Source organism: Peromyscus leucopus, chromosome 8a (genome assembly GCF_004664715.2).
Source record: "Peromyscus leucopus breed LL Stock chromosome 8a, UCI_PerLeu_2.1, whole genome shotgun sequence".
Classification (NCBI taxonomy): domain Eukaryota; kingdom Metazoa; phylum Chordata; class Mammalia; order Rodentia; family Cricetidae; genus Peromyscus; species Peromyscus leucopus.
In genome coordinates this window covers 16,230,041-16,245,865 of record NC_051085.1, presented here as the reverse complement: position 1 = coordinate 16,245,865, position 15,825 = coordinate 16,230,041, and the positions used below count along the sequence as shown (strand labels likewise).

At 39.1% G+C, this 15,825-nt stretch overlaps 1 protein-coding gene across 1 annotated transcript in view; it reads right to left on the bottom strand.

Annotated features, from left to right (window-relative positions):
• The window catches only part of Slc35f1 (solute carrier family 35 member F1), a 399,998-nt gene that overhangs the window by 143,901 nt on the left and 240,272 nt on the right, over positions 1-15,825 (bottom strand). Inside the window, exon 2 of the mRNA XM_028894956.2 lies at positions 3,853-4,028. Within this exon, the coding sequence (XP_028750789.1) occupies positions 3,853-4,028 (176 nt within the window). The remainder of the gene's footprint in view (positions 1-3,852; positions 4,029-15,825) is intronic.

Genomic DNA, 15,825 nt, shown 5'->3' with positions numbered 1-15,825 from the left:
AGAGATGAAGGAGAGTCTTTGCGTATTTCTTGGGCAGACCATCAGGCTTGAAGCCTCACTTGCTTTCTTAGTTACAGTCCTAAGGGCCTTGTTTTCGAGTTTCTTTGTGGAACTTTCCACTTCCCAGATACCTCTTAGTGTGGTTAAAGTAACAACGGTCTCAGTTTTACTTGAGTTCTCCAGCTGGACATGTCTGTGCAAACTACAGCTTTGAACTACACTTCTCCTGTGGAATGCCATCACTGAAGGGCTTTGCTAGCAACAGTAGTTATCTTCCTAATTTCAGAAACAGTTGCAAGAAAGCACAGCTTCAGGCTTCCAGGCCACACTGAGAATTTGTTCAGCAGGACACACTATTTTAAAAGACAACACCACCCTCATTTTCCCAGGAATTAGTTAATACCCAAGGGCAAGTTCACAACCACACTGGAACCTGTTCCCTCTATATCTTTTGGGGATTGATCTAATGTAAATTTGATAGGGAGAATTTGCCTTAACCTTGAAGGCAGATTTTTGGCAAGGTTACTTACACTAACATCACACTTAAATATTTTCAGAGGGTTTCAAATTGACAATCATAATTTTAGAAGCTGTATGAGTACAATGACCGAGATTTAAAAAATAAATAAAACACAGCCAGGTAACTGCTTACTGTCAAGTGGTCCATACCATTAATATGGAGGCCCAACTAGGTAGGTGGTATTTATGCTAGGAGAGATGAGAAGGCCAGCTCTTGATTCAACCTGCAGACTGTGAGGAACACTGAGAAAGGAGAGATTAGCTGTAAAAAACTCCCTTACGTACAGAATTCCCATCTCTTCTCCCACGCCCTCCTAATCTGGAGGTTCTTGAACACAAAGGTTTTATTTCCAGAATACCAAAGTGACTCAACATATACAAACATAACGCAATTACTATGTTGATTTCTAGATGTTAGCTTAATACTGGCCTATTAAAACACTAAAGATGAAACTTAAAACAAATATCGTGAATAAACACCACATACAGACACAGGCACACACACAAGTTCAGTGGTCAGCCAGGGTGATGGAAAAATCTCCAGAAAGAGCGCTGTGTTGTGCGAACTGACTCTCTCCTCCACTGACTCGGAAGACAGGACTTCCTCGGCCCTTTTTAATCTTTCCTTCTAAAGAGCCTCCAAGTTCCTGCCTGGTCTTCGCCTCTTTGTTCCTCTGCCTTGTCCACACCGATGTTCCTCCCATCATCTGTAAGAGTCTCCGCTGATCTCATTGCTGGTCTCACAGCACCTTACACCCCAGGCTAGATTCCTGTTCAGGGTTGTCAAATTCAAGAAACATGCATGTCTCCTTTTATTCTAAAGGGTCTCCCATCTCTTCTGCGGCCTCCTCTGAACTTCACAAGAAGAAGCAAGGGTCCTCTAGGCAACACCCCTCACACACCCCTCCCCAGCCCAGCTTCCCTCTCTTAGCACACACCCTCGAGCAGCATTCTTGGTTGTCTCACTTGTAAAATTTTGGATACTTATTTTTCCTTGGGTTGAAGCAGTAAGAAGGGATGTCACATGCATTGTAGCTGGCACATTATAAAGGTTCTGTAAATGGTGTTATTAGTATTATTAACATGAGTCTTTTTATACATTCAGTTTTCTAGCTTCTACCTATAACTGTTATAATCATTCTTTCTGATTTTTAATATGCTTATTTTCCCTAGATATAGACTCTTACTAAATCTCTGGACTCTTAGGAAACAATAGAGACAAGAACCCAAAGAGGAGAAACAATTTGAGATCTCAAAATCCAGTGGTGCTTAAAGATCACAAAAGATGAATTCACTATTTTCACATGAAAAATTTTTTTCAGTATTAGGCTATTGCAAAATTGTTCCCAATTTAATCCCATTATTCTTAATTATACTCTTTATACTGGGTTAAATAATACTATTCTTTTTAATGTTGATTCAAGCTCACATCAAACGAATTTTTTACATTCATCCCTTATCTCTCCTTTTTTGATACATTCCCACAGTGTCTCAGAAATGAGTTACTAATTGTATGCCTCCCCCATTGCCTCACTTCCTGGAGTCTTTTCCTGGCTTGAAGCACCATTCAAGAAACAGTGGGATAACTGTTGGACAACACACTTCTATCATTCAAATTCATCGGCTTCCAACTCACACCGAGCAAACATAGCTGAGCTTTATTGTCTGTAACTTTTGTAGGCTGACAGTTGATTCTTAAAACTAAGTACAGCTATTGATATTAAGGCAAAAAACAAAAACAAAAACAAAAAAAAAACCTCTAGTAATATCAACTTAGGGAAAGCAAATTAAATTGGGTTCTAATGTATTTTCAACAAATTGAAAAATCATTTGAGTACTAGTGTGGTAATTTCCTGTGTGTGTGTGTGTGTGTGTGTGTGTGTGTGTGTGTGTGGGGGGTTATATATGTGCTTTTGTGGGTGTGTTCACACACATATATAGGTAGGCATATGTGTGTGTGTGTGTGTGTGTGTTTAGAGGGTTTGTATGTGCTTGTATGGTGTACACACACACACACACACACACACACACATATATGTAGGCATACGTGTGTGTGTGTGTGTGTGTGTGTGTGTGTGTGTATGTGTGTTTGTGTATGTGTGTGAGTGTGTGTATTTATGTAAATCCCAGAGATTGATGGCAGGTGCCCTGCTCAATTATTCTCCAACTTGATTTATGAGATAGATTGTTGTGCCATATCTGGAGCTTGTCAGTTCTGCTCAGACAGATGGCCAGTGAGCTCCAGGGATTTGCCTGTCTCTGCCTCCCCAGTGGTGGTATTCAGACACATGCTGCTGTGCCCAGAATTTTAGGTAGGTTCTGGGGATCTGAACTCAGGCTTCCATACTTGCAAAGCAGACCCTTTAGCAATTAAGCTACAACCCTCATACCAGCCACCTTTGATCTATTATCCTCTCAGATGAAGTCTACTATTGGCTAAATCATTATAACTGGGCAGTACTATTCTAGACAGAAATCCAGATGAGGACAAGTGAGAATGAAATATTGATTTTTTTATAAAAGTTTTTAAAAAGTATAATTATTAAAACATATATTTAGCAATATACATGTTCTTGTTTCTAATTAAAGGATATGATTGTTTTCAAACCTATTAATGATTATTTTTCAATAGATCCAGGTCAACAGCTACAATTTAGGGGGAATTTTTTGTTTTTTTCTAGGGCCATAGGTAAAAGGATTATATTAAATTTGATAGTGTAGTGACAAGGCACTGAAAGGCCTCTAGGATAGGCCCCTCCCAAGTAATTTTTATTGGACCTACTCTTTTAAAAGGCATTTTCTTATATTGACCCTTGGAAAACTTGTTTTTATTGCTTTATTTATTTTAAATTGAAAATAGGACCACACTTGGCCATTTGTGGGAGTTTCCTTTTTCTTTATTCCTCTCGCATTGTTGCTCGAGTTGTGTATTTATGTCACTTTCCTCAAGAATATGCATTGGTCTGCAGCTCCCATAGACAGCTCAGGGCCAGCATCTTTAGGAGAGTTGCATTGGGCCTGTTTCAGGTTTCAGGAAGTACTCTATTTAGATTCGTTGAGAGAAACAAAAACCTTAAAAGGAATTCAAATTGTGAGCAGTTGTATTTTTCTCCAATGCATATATCACCGACTTCTTGCTGAATTCACACAATGTATATTTCTTTGTGATATATTCATTCATTTTCTTTGTAGTGTTACTGCAAAATAACAAAATGAGATTTGGCGATTTGAACCATCTTACTGAAGCTACTAGTGATAAAATGATATCTAGGCATGGCTCATATTCTTCTATGTGTTTGTAAATGTCATATTCCTGGGCTTTGGACAGCTTACCTTGTCTGACAGCTAGGGTGGTGGTATAGACCAAGAAGAGGAGGATATAGTTCAGAAAGCTCTGGAAGACTGGTGTGTTGGCATGAAAATCTTCTGCCAGGTACTTGCTGGTCAAGCCGATTCCACAAACAAGAAGGGATAACACCTGGCCTAAAGCCACAGAGATTAACATCTCCCTGAGAAATGAAGAGAAACACAGGGGTGTCAACAGGAAGTCCGTGAAAACAACAGCACTTAATTCCATTGGTAATTCATAGCAGACACCGAGTGAAGGGCAATGAATACTCTCTATTGTAACCCATTGAAGTGATGCTGGGGGACTGTACAGTTATTATGGAGGCTTTCTCGGGATGGAAATGAATGCTTAACATGGTTAGTTAATCCGCCACAGAACACATAATGAGGATAAAGCAAAACCAGGTTGTGAGATCGAGTCTCTGGATGGGAACCTTGCTGCCTTCCAATCACTGCACTCCAGAGGCTGTTGTGGAAGGACTATCATCTTGATGCTTACCACAGTACTGTGCATTAGTGATGCTGGGTGAAGGGTTTACAACATGGTCGCATTTACCAGGCGGACACTTCTGCCTAGCCATTTCCGGATCAAAAGCGTCTCTCGTAGCTAGGATACCCGGTGGGCCCGGATATCTCCGCCTAGCAAGTTCCGGGCCAAGGGGTCTCGCGTGATCAGGGTCCGTGGCATTGCATGGTCACGTAAGCGCGCAACGTGACCATGTGATCTACGCACACGCATAGAGTAGTGACGTGACCTGGCCACGCCCCCAGCCGGTTTTAAAAGTCCAGCGCCATATTGCCCACTCTCTTCTCCACGCACGTGTCTCTCCCACAGGCCTGCACTCTCTGTCCCTTTATTTTCTAATAAACTCTTATAAGCGGCTTCTGTCGTGTTTCTTGACGTTTCCTTGCAGGGTAAGAACACAACGCAGCCAGAAAACTAACACTGGGAGCATGCCCAACCATGACAAACAGGAAGTATATTCCAACATCATTTGCGTGTACAATAAAGCAATAAAGGGAGATGCTTTGCTTTACAGATCAATCTCCTGGGTCTAGAAACTTGGATGAAATGGCTATATGAGCCTCTGGAAATCCAGAAGGACCACCTCTCATGCCCTCCTAGACTCCAGAACTCTGATCTAAGAACCATTAGTACGCATTGGGTCTTTATTCTTTGCTTCTCAAGTTGCAATTGCCTGTATATTAAAACTATTATTCCTTAAATAGACTCAGGACTGCAGGAGCATAATAATTCTGCAAATATTTTCATTGCCATTTTCATAGGCAATGCTCTTGTAGACTACTGAAGTGGGGACTGGAGGCAAGGGTCAGAATGTTCAGTTATGGAAATGAAATGCCCTCACAAGCTTTGTAGACACACACACACACACACACACACACACACACACAGAGGGAAAGCCTCTGGAAATAGGAGGTAGACTTTTTTCTGAAAGTCTCTTTTGATCATCTTTCTGGTTTATTTGTAGAAACAGCAATATAGAATAAGAAGGCAGTGGTATAAACACAAAGACTTATGGAAAACACAAGTTCTTCTTTTATTTTTTCTGTGTAGAGATTGAGTCTAGTTCTCCCCTTTCTTGGCAGCTAGGTTGATATTGCCTTGCTTTGACCACTAGAGTACAGAGAAGATGAAGGCCATGAGCCTTCTGGACCTAACCTTTGAGAAGTTTTGCAGCAATTCATGTTTTCCTCTTAGGAAACAGCTCCCCAGTAAGGAGCCTGAGGTGTCCTACTGAATACTGAGGGACACCTGGGAAATAAAGAGAGAGATCCAGGCAGCCTCTGTGCCAAATGGAATGAGGGTTTGGGAGTCTCCTGCTTCCAACATACTAAGCCAACCTATACAAAGGAGAAGAAATGAGGAATCCCTAGAGACTGCTGCCCAAGGAGGAGAGTTATGAGAAAAACGAAACGGCATTGCTTTGGGGCATGTGGCTGTCCAAGGGTCATATGGCAACTGAAATGAAGTTCTGAATGTTCCCCCTCCAATGGCCCCTAGGCCATTAACTCCTGCTTCCCCAGCCCAGTGGCATTCCTCCATGAAGCCAGTGTTCTTGACTTTTAGAGCTATTTATATTTCAACAGAGAATGGTGGTCTTCTTTTCTCGTATTCCTTTACTGGGTTATCATTTGCAGAATGTGCACCAGGCTTCTTCCAGTCTGAGTCCTATTCATTTTTTTTTTTCAACGTTTGGCTTGTTGGCCACTTGCTTTGCGAGGCCTTGCTGCTTTCCTTCCCTCGGGACACAGCTCATTGATGACTTTGATCTCATTGCATTGTAATTACTGCTTGCTCATTTTACCTCTTTTGCCTTTATCTGACTAATGACTTTTCTAAGTTTCCTATTCCTACACCAGGTAATGCCATTCAGAGGATTATGAGATAGAAGGGTTAAAAGACACTCTGGAGAAAGCATTCTCCTCCTGCTGTTTCTTCTTTGAGATAGAGATTAATGTATCCCAGGATGGCCTCAAATTCGTTATGTGGTCAAGGATGACTTTTAATTTCTGATCCTCCCGAATTTAGGTATGCTAACACAGCCAGGGTTTGTTTGTTTGTTTGTTTGTTTGTTTGTTTGTTTTTCTCTGCAGTACCGAGAGTCGAACTCGGGGTATCATGCCAACTCAACAAGCACTCTGCCAACCGAGCTCCACCCCTAGCTTCGTATTTCCTTTTTAGAGAACATTCTGTTTATTTCCTTGCTTCAATTATTGATTGGAAATACTTTAGCAGTTCTTTATTATTCTAGGTGTCAGTCCCCTGTCTGAAGTATTGCTGTTAAAGATTTTCTCTCACTCTGTAGCCTGTCTCTTCATTCTGTTAATGGTTTCCTTTGTTGTGTGGAAGCTTTTTAGGTTCATATAACCCTACCTGTCAATTCTTGCCTAGGGAACTTAGGGCATAGAGAGTTTCTTAGGTGGGATCATTAATGGTGAGTACATGGGTATCAAGTGGTGAGAAATAAAAATGTCAGCTTTGAAGGCTTCTTTGAAGATGTTTGATCTAATCACCATGTAGCATAACACTAATCACAGTACATAATTAATTTATAGTAGATGGATAAGAACCCTATGATTGGTCATTCTTTATACACACTAAAGTGGGAAAGACATAGGTAAAATTACAGCAAGTGTATTAAATGGCTGTTTCTGATGCTGAGTATGCATTAGAAAGTGCTATGTGTGGAGTGTACCTTCTTGTTAAAGAAGGCTAAAACAATAAATACTATGACCTACTTAAATTATAATGACGATGTTTAAAACCTTGGTAGCATCCTGAACCAAACCAAGCTACAGAAGATTACAGAAAACTTACACACAAAAATAAGATTTTAATCTATCTTGTGACTATATCTAACATACTATAAAATAGCCTTCTATATGCTGTATTAAGTCATGTAAAATGAATAAGATATAGTCTGTCATTGAGAGGCCATTAAACCAAACTTTTAACATTGGATTTCCAAGAAACTTAGAAAACAAACAAACAAACAAACAAAAAACTGAAGAAATAGAAACTAAAGGAAAATATCCCTATTAATTCATATTTTAAAAGCACTTGGATTAGTTTATACTATTTTCTTTAATACTCATGGAATCTTAAATACTGCTATTGTGCCTTTTGATAGATAAGGACCTAAGTCACAGAGAGGCGAAGCATCAGCTCAAGATCAAAGGTCAAGATCTTTTTGAACATAGATACTGGAAAGACATTAGGTGGAAGCCAGGTGATCTGATTTCAAACCCTAACTTCTGAATTACTATGCTGTGCCACCATTAGCTGCCCGAAATATCCGCTGTTCTCAGAGAGTATGTGGAGCACAGACTAACCTAACAGGCTGGTTTTCAGGAACATACTTGAAACAGTAAAGAGAAAAAAAAAAAAACCCACAACTAGTCAGACTGACTGACAAGAATTTTCCACCAAGGTACATGTAATGTGTGCCTTTCAACAAGAGGTCTTGATAAGGAAACAAGCCTGCCCTTGTTTCCTTATCAGAACAAAGCCGCAGACCCACTGTGCTGAGCATATGCTTTTAATTAACAGTCATATCTTTCAGCCCTGCTGGTGGGATTGGATTGAGAATGCAAATTATAATTTTATAGGGCATGCTAATAAACATGATGTGGATCAGGAAAAGGTGCAATGAATCTGTTACCAGACACTAATCAGCTCATGAGTCCTTTCTTGACTAAAGGAGCTAGAGATCAGAGCAACTGGAGCCTACATGCTTGAGTGACATATTAGAGGCATCAAAATAAAGTAAATACAAAGCCTCTCGACATCTAAATGCTGGTATTCTACTAACCCCAACCTCTGCCCTGCCATTTTGCCCCCATCAAATTCTTTACTCTTCATTGGCACAAGATGAATGCATATGGTGACATGTGGCACAGAAACCTGTTTTTTCCAACTCAAAGGATCCCCCGAGTTGGTTTCTGTCATTCTGTCCCTCTTGTGTTTTTCTCTTGAGTCATCACTGCAATTGCTGTGTGGGTCCTTTACCTAACTCTTCAAGGCCTGAACATACTAACTTGTCTTGAAAGCCTTTAATTGGCCATTGCTGATTCCCAAGGCTGAGTCGAGTGTCTTCAGGTCTGTATTCCTATGTCTACTTATGTTGAATATATAGCATAGCTACCGAGAAGAAGGGAATGAATGACCTTTAATAATTTCTATGTTCTGTTCCTAAGGTCTGATGACTGCCAGACAGAAGAAAATAGATACTCAATGAAGAATGCAGGCATTTCTGAGGGGGCTAGTGTCTATGTACAGAAAGGGTAAAGTATTAGAAGACTGGCAAGGTGGCACCTTGTCCTAGCTGGAAATTTTACCAAAATGAAACAGAAGACAGTTTTGTTTTTACTGTAACCCAACTGCCAGTTAGAAACTGAGATTAATAAGTTATTTTCTTGTGCATTTCTGAGCAAGCCTGGAAAGGTGCTATCTTGCAAAAAAAAAAAATGATACTAAAATTGGTGCTGGGTGAAATTTTGCACAGTGAGCTCTTGGTTATTCATGTAGTACATAGAATAGCACAGCAGATGCATTCTAACATAAGATACATAGTTCCTATAATTTTAGTAGCAGAAATGGAGAGGAGGCTATGATACACATTTTCATCGTCTTTGTTTGTGCATTTAAAAGGACATCTCATCCACTTTAAATTCAGACAGGCTAGACAATGAAAAATGCATGAGTCTCTGGAAAATGGTGCTGCTAAAAGCTGAGTACCTGTTACAACAGAACTTGTACTCATAAATACTGACATGCCCATTATCAACAGCACTGTGTTGTGTTAAAGAAATAGAATTTAGGATTGAGGGGATAAGTTTCTCTTATAAACTAAACATTCAAAATAAAAATTAAAAATAAAATAAAATTAAAAATAAAGCATAAATTGTATCCAGTTCTTTTCTTTTAATCATAAGAATATATTCTTTTAAAAGGTATGAAGAATGTCAACACAGCATTACATAATTATATTGCTCTGTAATTCTTTGCCGTGAGAGTGGAATAATTATGCCATCATCTTGAATTAGAACAAATCACCCTTTCAATGTGGAGGCATCTTCCTTCTGATAATGAGTCTCAGGCAAGTCTCATCAGATTTGAGTTAGTACAAGCATCTAGAGATGCATACATAAAGAATACTTGAGTATACAGGTTGGTATAAAAACAATGCCACTTGAATGTGGGAGAAACATTTTCCACTTTGTTCTTTTGTAAGATTCTTGTTGGTAGACCATTGACTCTGAGAAGCTCTCTGCTAAGCAGGTTTTGACTGTATTCGACAATTAGTTGACTTCTCTATAAGGTGATTATTAGGACAAGAACAAACGCATGTTCTGAGAGGTTTAACATTGACCGGGGTTTCTTTTTATTTCAAATCTGAATGCCTGGGCTTGAATCTATTCTTTGGCTCTGTGGCATCATTTTGAATTGTATTTACCATTAACTAGAAGAAATCAAGTCAGCCACCAGGAGGCCTTCCTGCCATCTATCTATGACATACTAAGTACAGGAGATATTTGAACTTTAGTGTGACAAGATAACACAGATGCTCATGCTTACTTCATCAATTGTGTCTGGAGAGAAGGAGAGAAGTTATCGAGGAGACAGTTGGAACTTTCTGGCCCTGTCAGCTCTACTATGTAGCACCACGGTTTTGACTATTTCCCACTTTAGGCTTGGGGTCCTCTAGGTAAAATAAGGATATGTGAATGCCCTGTGTGTATGTCACCTCTTCTACAATCCTTCAGATTCTTTTGGTTTCATGTATCTGCAGGGTTCCTAGCCCCTTAATCCAGCTCCAGTGGTAGTTAGAGTGAGAATCTCTACATAGACTTCACTCAAAGTTATGTGGGCCCAACTCGGTGGCCCTGAGCCTCAGGCTCATGCTGTGGACCTTGTGCCTTCTACCCTGGAAGGGTCTCTCAGCTGATGTGGAGGGCTGGACCTTTGTGGCAACCTGTTTGGTACCCACTCATGAAAAAGCTAACCATAAAATGGAATTAGTGCATTTGAACAATGGGAAACTCTTCCTTCTTCCTGCATGCAAGCTATATGGGCTTCCTGGAGATGGCTACATCTTAAGGTTCTCAAACGTTTCTTTTATTCTTTATTGTGTCTCATTGCTGTTATTGCTGGAAATGCACTGTTAATAAAGTAGCAATATGTACATCTCTCTCTGCTTTATGGGAGAACTCAGGTTAAATTAATAAGCTTTACATTTTCATCTACTCCACAATTGTGACTTACTTTTAAAAGGTACCAGTATATGTATACCAACCACTGACATTTATAAAAGGTAGCAGTATATGTATACCAACCACTGACATTTATATCTTTAACCTTAAAGTAATCAGGCCACTGATAACTCTTTGGTGGTTGCTGGATTACCATAAATACCCATGCATTTATTATTTGTTAGTTTTGCTATGATCCACAGAGAAATAAACAAGTGTGCAGACTTTTCAAGCCCTACTGGGCACAGATAGGGAGGAACAAATCCATTGCTCTACCTCCAGATGTTGAGAAAGGCAAATAAATATGTAAGATAGAGAACATAAAGTACTTATGAACTCAAGTAAATCTTAAAGCAGGCCAGAAGTTATTGGGATAATTTTAATGTTTACAATTGGATGATCCTATTATGAAAGCATTTCTTGGAGAACAAATATTAGAGTCTTTTTTCTAATGGTAAAGGCTTGGATTGGTACTGGAAAGTTGATGCATCATTGCAAGGAGGGAATGCCATGCTTGCTTAAATGCAGAGACAGATGTGGACTCACTTGGCTGGCCAATGAGAAGTTATAATAATAGTATATATATATATATATATATATATTTATATTTATATTTATATATATTTATATATATATATATACACACACACACAAGTAGGTGATAAAAGAATTCAAAAGTGGCATAGACATACTTTTAATTTGGTTGAAAGCATTCTATATTTCTGAACAAGAGACATGAACTAAACATCAGCCACAATGTTCCTATATTTCTCCATTCATTTTATTTGTTAATGCCCAGATATCATTTTACTATGGTTAAAACAGAATCAACAAAAGGCACTATTGAGACGTGAGAGATGGCTATGTAAGTGAACGACCCTCACTGACTACGTTGACATAATTCTACACCAGCTCTGGACAATCCACGATGCAACATCTGTCCTTAACCCAAACACAGAAAATGGTATGCAGGGTTTTGATTTTTCTCTCTCTAAATATTTGCATGGCTTTAATGCATTTTTCAGTAGTTTTGGTCAATGGAAGAATGCATTTTTAATGTTGCCATCTTTGTTTTTGCTACTGTTTTGTTTGCATGCTACAGTTCTCTTTATAATAATGAGAAGAAGAGATCTCCCCAATGCCATTTTAATTATCTACTACTGTGTAAAATACCAATAGAATAATACCAATAAAATCTAATTAAACAACTATTGCTACATTTAATGGAAAAAATGTAAAGTGATGCATTAAAATACTTTAAACACACCCTCCTACCGCAAATTGCACAGTTTATCTTCATTTTATAGTTGCTTAACAATTTTTTTTTGAGACAGACTTTCACATTGTAGTCCAGACTCACCTAGAATTCACTATGTAGGCCAAGCTGGCATCAAACTCATGGCAATCCCTCAACTGCAGCCTCTTAACTTCTGGGATAAGAGGTATGTGTCACCATGCCTGGGTTATTTGTTTGTATTTTTGTTTTGTTTTGTTGCTGTTTTAAGTTTTGAATCATTAGCTAATACTGTCAGGAACTACCTCAAGCTAATCTATACATTGAAAGCTAGGTTCATTTATAATAAAAGGGGAGAAGTAAGTCTACAGAAATGTCTTGCTGATAATTACAAATTCTAATTAACATTTTAAAATGAAAATATAATTAATCCATAGCTCATAAAGTCCAGATTAATAAGAGAAATTAATAATAGAAATATCTATTTTTATTGCTTTGTTTGTTTTGAGACAGAATTTCTCTGTGTAACAATCTGGCTGTCCTGGAATTCACTCTGGAGACCAGGCTGGCCTCCAAGTCACAGAGATATACCTGCCTCTGTCTCTGGAGTGCTGGAATTCAAGGTATATGCCACCACACATGGCTTATTTTTATTGTTTTTGTAATTTACTTATATGTTTTCTGATATTATTGATGACTCAGGGATCATTCTTAAGTCAAAATTTCTCTTTATGAAATTCAGTCACTGAAAAAATACAATCATTTATCTCACCAAGCACCCACATGAGGAGAGCAGAACCCCTTCTGAGAGCAGAGCATCCATTCTTATGTCAGAGAGTCACATATACCTTAAAAGAGCTACCAACCCACCACAGCCGCACAGATTATCCTGTGTTAAATTACTCCCTTTGTAGAAAATTTTTAGAAGAGACAGATACACAGAGAGGGATGAGGGGGCTGGAAACAGAGCTGATATCTAGTGAATAATTAGCTATTTTTCAGTAATAAAAATGCTCTAAAATGGATGTGGTGCTTACTGTGCGTTCCTGAACACCATCTACCACTGTACTAAAAGCTACTGAACTGTACACCCTATGCGTACGAACTCTATCAGAAGTGAGATATATGTCTATCAATCTGTCATTAAAGGGAAAGAGTGATGGAAGGGAGAGAGATGACCTAAAGGGAAAGTTATCGGAGGGGAGAAGTGGGAAGAACGGGGAGTGCTAACTAGGAAGGAGTAGGGAAATAAATACAGAAGAAAGAGGTAGGAGCATAAAATAACAGTAAGAAAGGTCATGAGGAGTTATACTATTAACTATCTACCTAAAAATACCAACAATACATTTAAGTCAGTATATAAACATATATACATAGTTAAATGAAATCTTTCTATCTGGACTGACAATACACCACCCTCTACCTCAAGAGCATAGACCATCTAACAAAACTGCCAACACCAGGCATGAGAATCCATCTTTTAAGTTGTTGGCCAGGGTTGTACAAGAAAAACTCAAAACATTATAGGCTATTGCTATTGCTCTTGGTTGTCACCCACCCCAGGTGAAAGTAAGTCCCTATTGCTAAAAAAAAAAAAACTATGTATTTTGGACACAAGGCCAAGAGACAATCCCACCCCATCCTCAGCAGGATCTGACCTGTGCTGTGGGATGTTCTGTATGCTAAATATGTTGCTCTGATTGGTTAATAAATAAAACACTGATTGGCCAGTAGCCAGGCAGGAAGTATAGGTGGGACAAGCAGAGAGGAGAATTCTGGGACATGGAAGGCTGAGTCAGAGAGACGCTGCCAGCCTCCATGATGAGAAGCAACATGTTAAGATACCGGTGAGCCATGAGCCATGTGCAACTTATAGATTCATAGAAATGGGTTAATTTAAGATATAAGAACAGTCAGCAAGAAGCCTGCCACGGCCATACAGTTTGTAAGCAATATAAGTCTCTGTGTTTACTTGGTTGGGTCTGAGCGGCTGTGGGACTTGCAGGTGAGAGAGATTTGTCCTGACTGTGGGCCAGGCAGAAAATCTCTAGCTACAGATCTGAAAGCCTTCTCCCTGATGACTAGCTCTCATGGTATGAGAAGGTGCTAAGTAAGCTTCCAATGGAGGGAAACAACCAATAGTTTCACCCAGCTATGACACCTAAGGACCACAACAATGACCAGCCTGGCAAGATAACCCAAGGGTGCAGTAATGGCCCACATACCTTGTTTGTAATCAACAGTTCTCTAATTGAACTTAAGACCCTCTTAACAAGAGGGAAATAATTCCTGGTACTGTAGCCAACTACCCAGGGATAGTAATGTCATGATCTTGGAGGAGAACCTACAACCACCTTACTGACTCAGCATAATACCTAATTATATTCTAAATATGCATCATTATATTCATTGGTAAGTTTAATCCTCACCTCTCATCAGGAAATTTCTCTTTGCAACAGATGGAGACCATTTCTGAAAATCACAATTGATTAAAATACAGAGTTATGAACCCAGTCTCAACTGGTATTATCTATAGCACAACTTCTGCACCTAAGGATCAAGAATCATTCTGGAAGAGGGGGGTGGAAAGATTGCAAAAGCCGAGAGAAACAAGAAGTTTGCTGTGAGAGTGTGTTTTCTAGAAATGTCAGAAATGCTACACCCATGAAGTCTCATAAGCATGGCTGCCCAAACATAACCTGACAACCCCAATAGACATGCCAATGTGGGTGGGGGAAAGCTCAGGAGGCATTAGCCCTAGACAAAGAACTACAGGCAACTGAGGGATGCTGAGAGCAGAAGAAAAGTCTTCTTCCCCAGGGAAGAGCATACCGATTGGTTAGTCAATACCAATTGGCTTGCCAGTATCAAATGGTCAGCCCTGAAACCATATGCTTATAAGTAACATTATATGGACTGAACAGATTGTATTTATATATTTAGGAACACATGTATGTGCACACAAATAGAGACACACAGACATACATGGTATGTGTATATTAGTGTAACAATATTTTTTTTTAAAAAAAAGTTATGAATTTGGAGGAGAACAAAGTGATGGAGGTACATGGAAGGTTTGGGAGGGAGAAAAGAAAAGGAGGGGGAGGTGCAATTATAATGTAAAGAAATTATGTGAAAAAGGAAAAATGCACAATAATTAGGAAAGGACGAAGATGGGGGGAAGAAAAGGAAGAGGGAAGTGGGGAGGACAGCCCCACAGATTACACAGTTATGTGATGGTCAATTTCACATCTTCAAATCGGCCCACCTTACTTCAGTTTTACTGCCGTTCCCACAAAAGGCATGGTGTTTTCTCTTCCCCTATAAGGTAATGATAACATTTTCTTCTCAGACTTTAGCAGAGGATCTGATATTCCTCTGAAGCTATATATTACCACTTTGGAGACAACTGACTCAGAAAATAAAATTTTATTTGTTTTCGTGAGAGGTATGACATCGCCATGCTCTTCTAGAGACTTATGTGGTATAGTAAAATGAGAACATGCTTTGAAACTGAACAAATCTGGATTTAGATCCCGATCCCGATCAGGTCACTAAGACTTATTCCACTGGTTTATAAAATGTAGATGACTTAACAAAGTAGTTCATGTGAACTGCCTCCTGTAATATCTGATTCTTGGACAATACTCAGAATAACGGCTCTCCTAACGTTGAGTCTATTTGTAAGTACCAACCCATCAATTGCTATCTGTATGATTGGTCTGATACTTTCAGAACACTGTTAACAAGTTAATTAATGTTTTCTCTAATTAGGACAGCCTTTGGTATTCTTGTCTTTCGGAAAGTCGGGGGAAAAAGAAATATGGACTACTTAGCAGCTTTCCAGCAGGAACTTCTGACTAGTTCTCATGCTTGCTAGCATCTTGGAGAGCAGAGAGGCAGTGTAACCTTTTAGGATGACTGTGTTACTGTTTGCTTTATGCATTTTA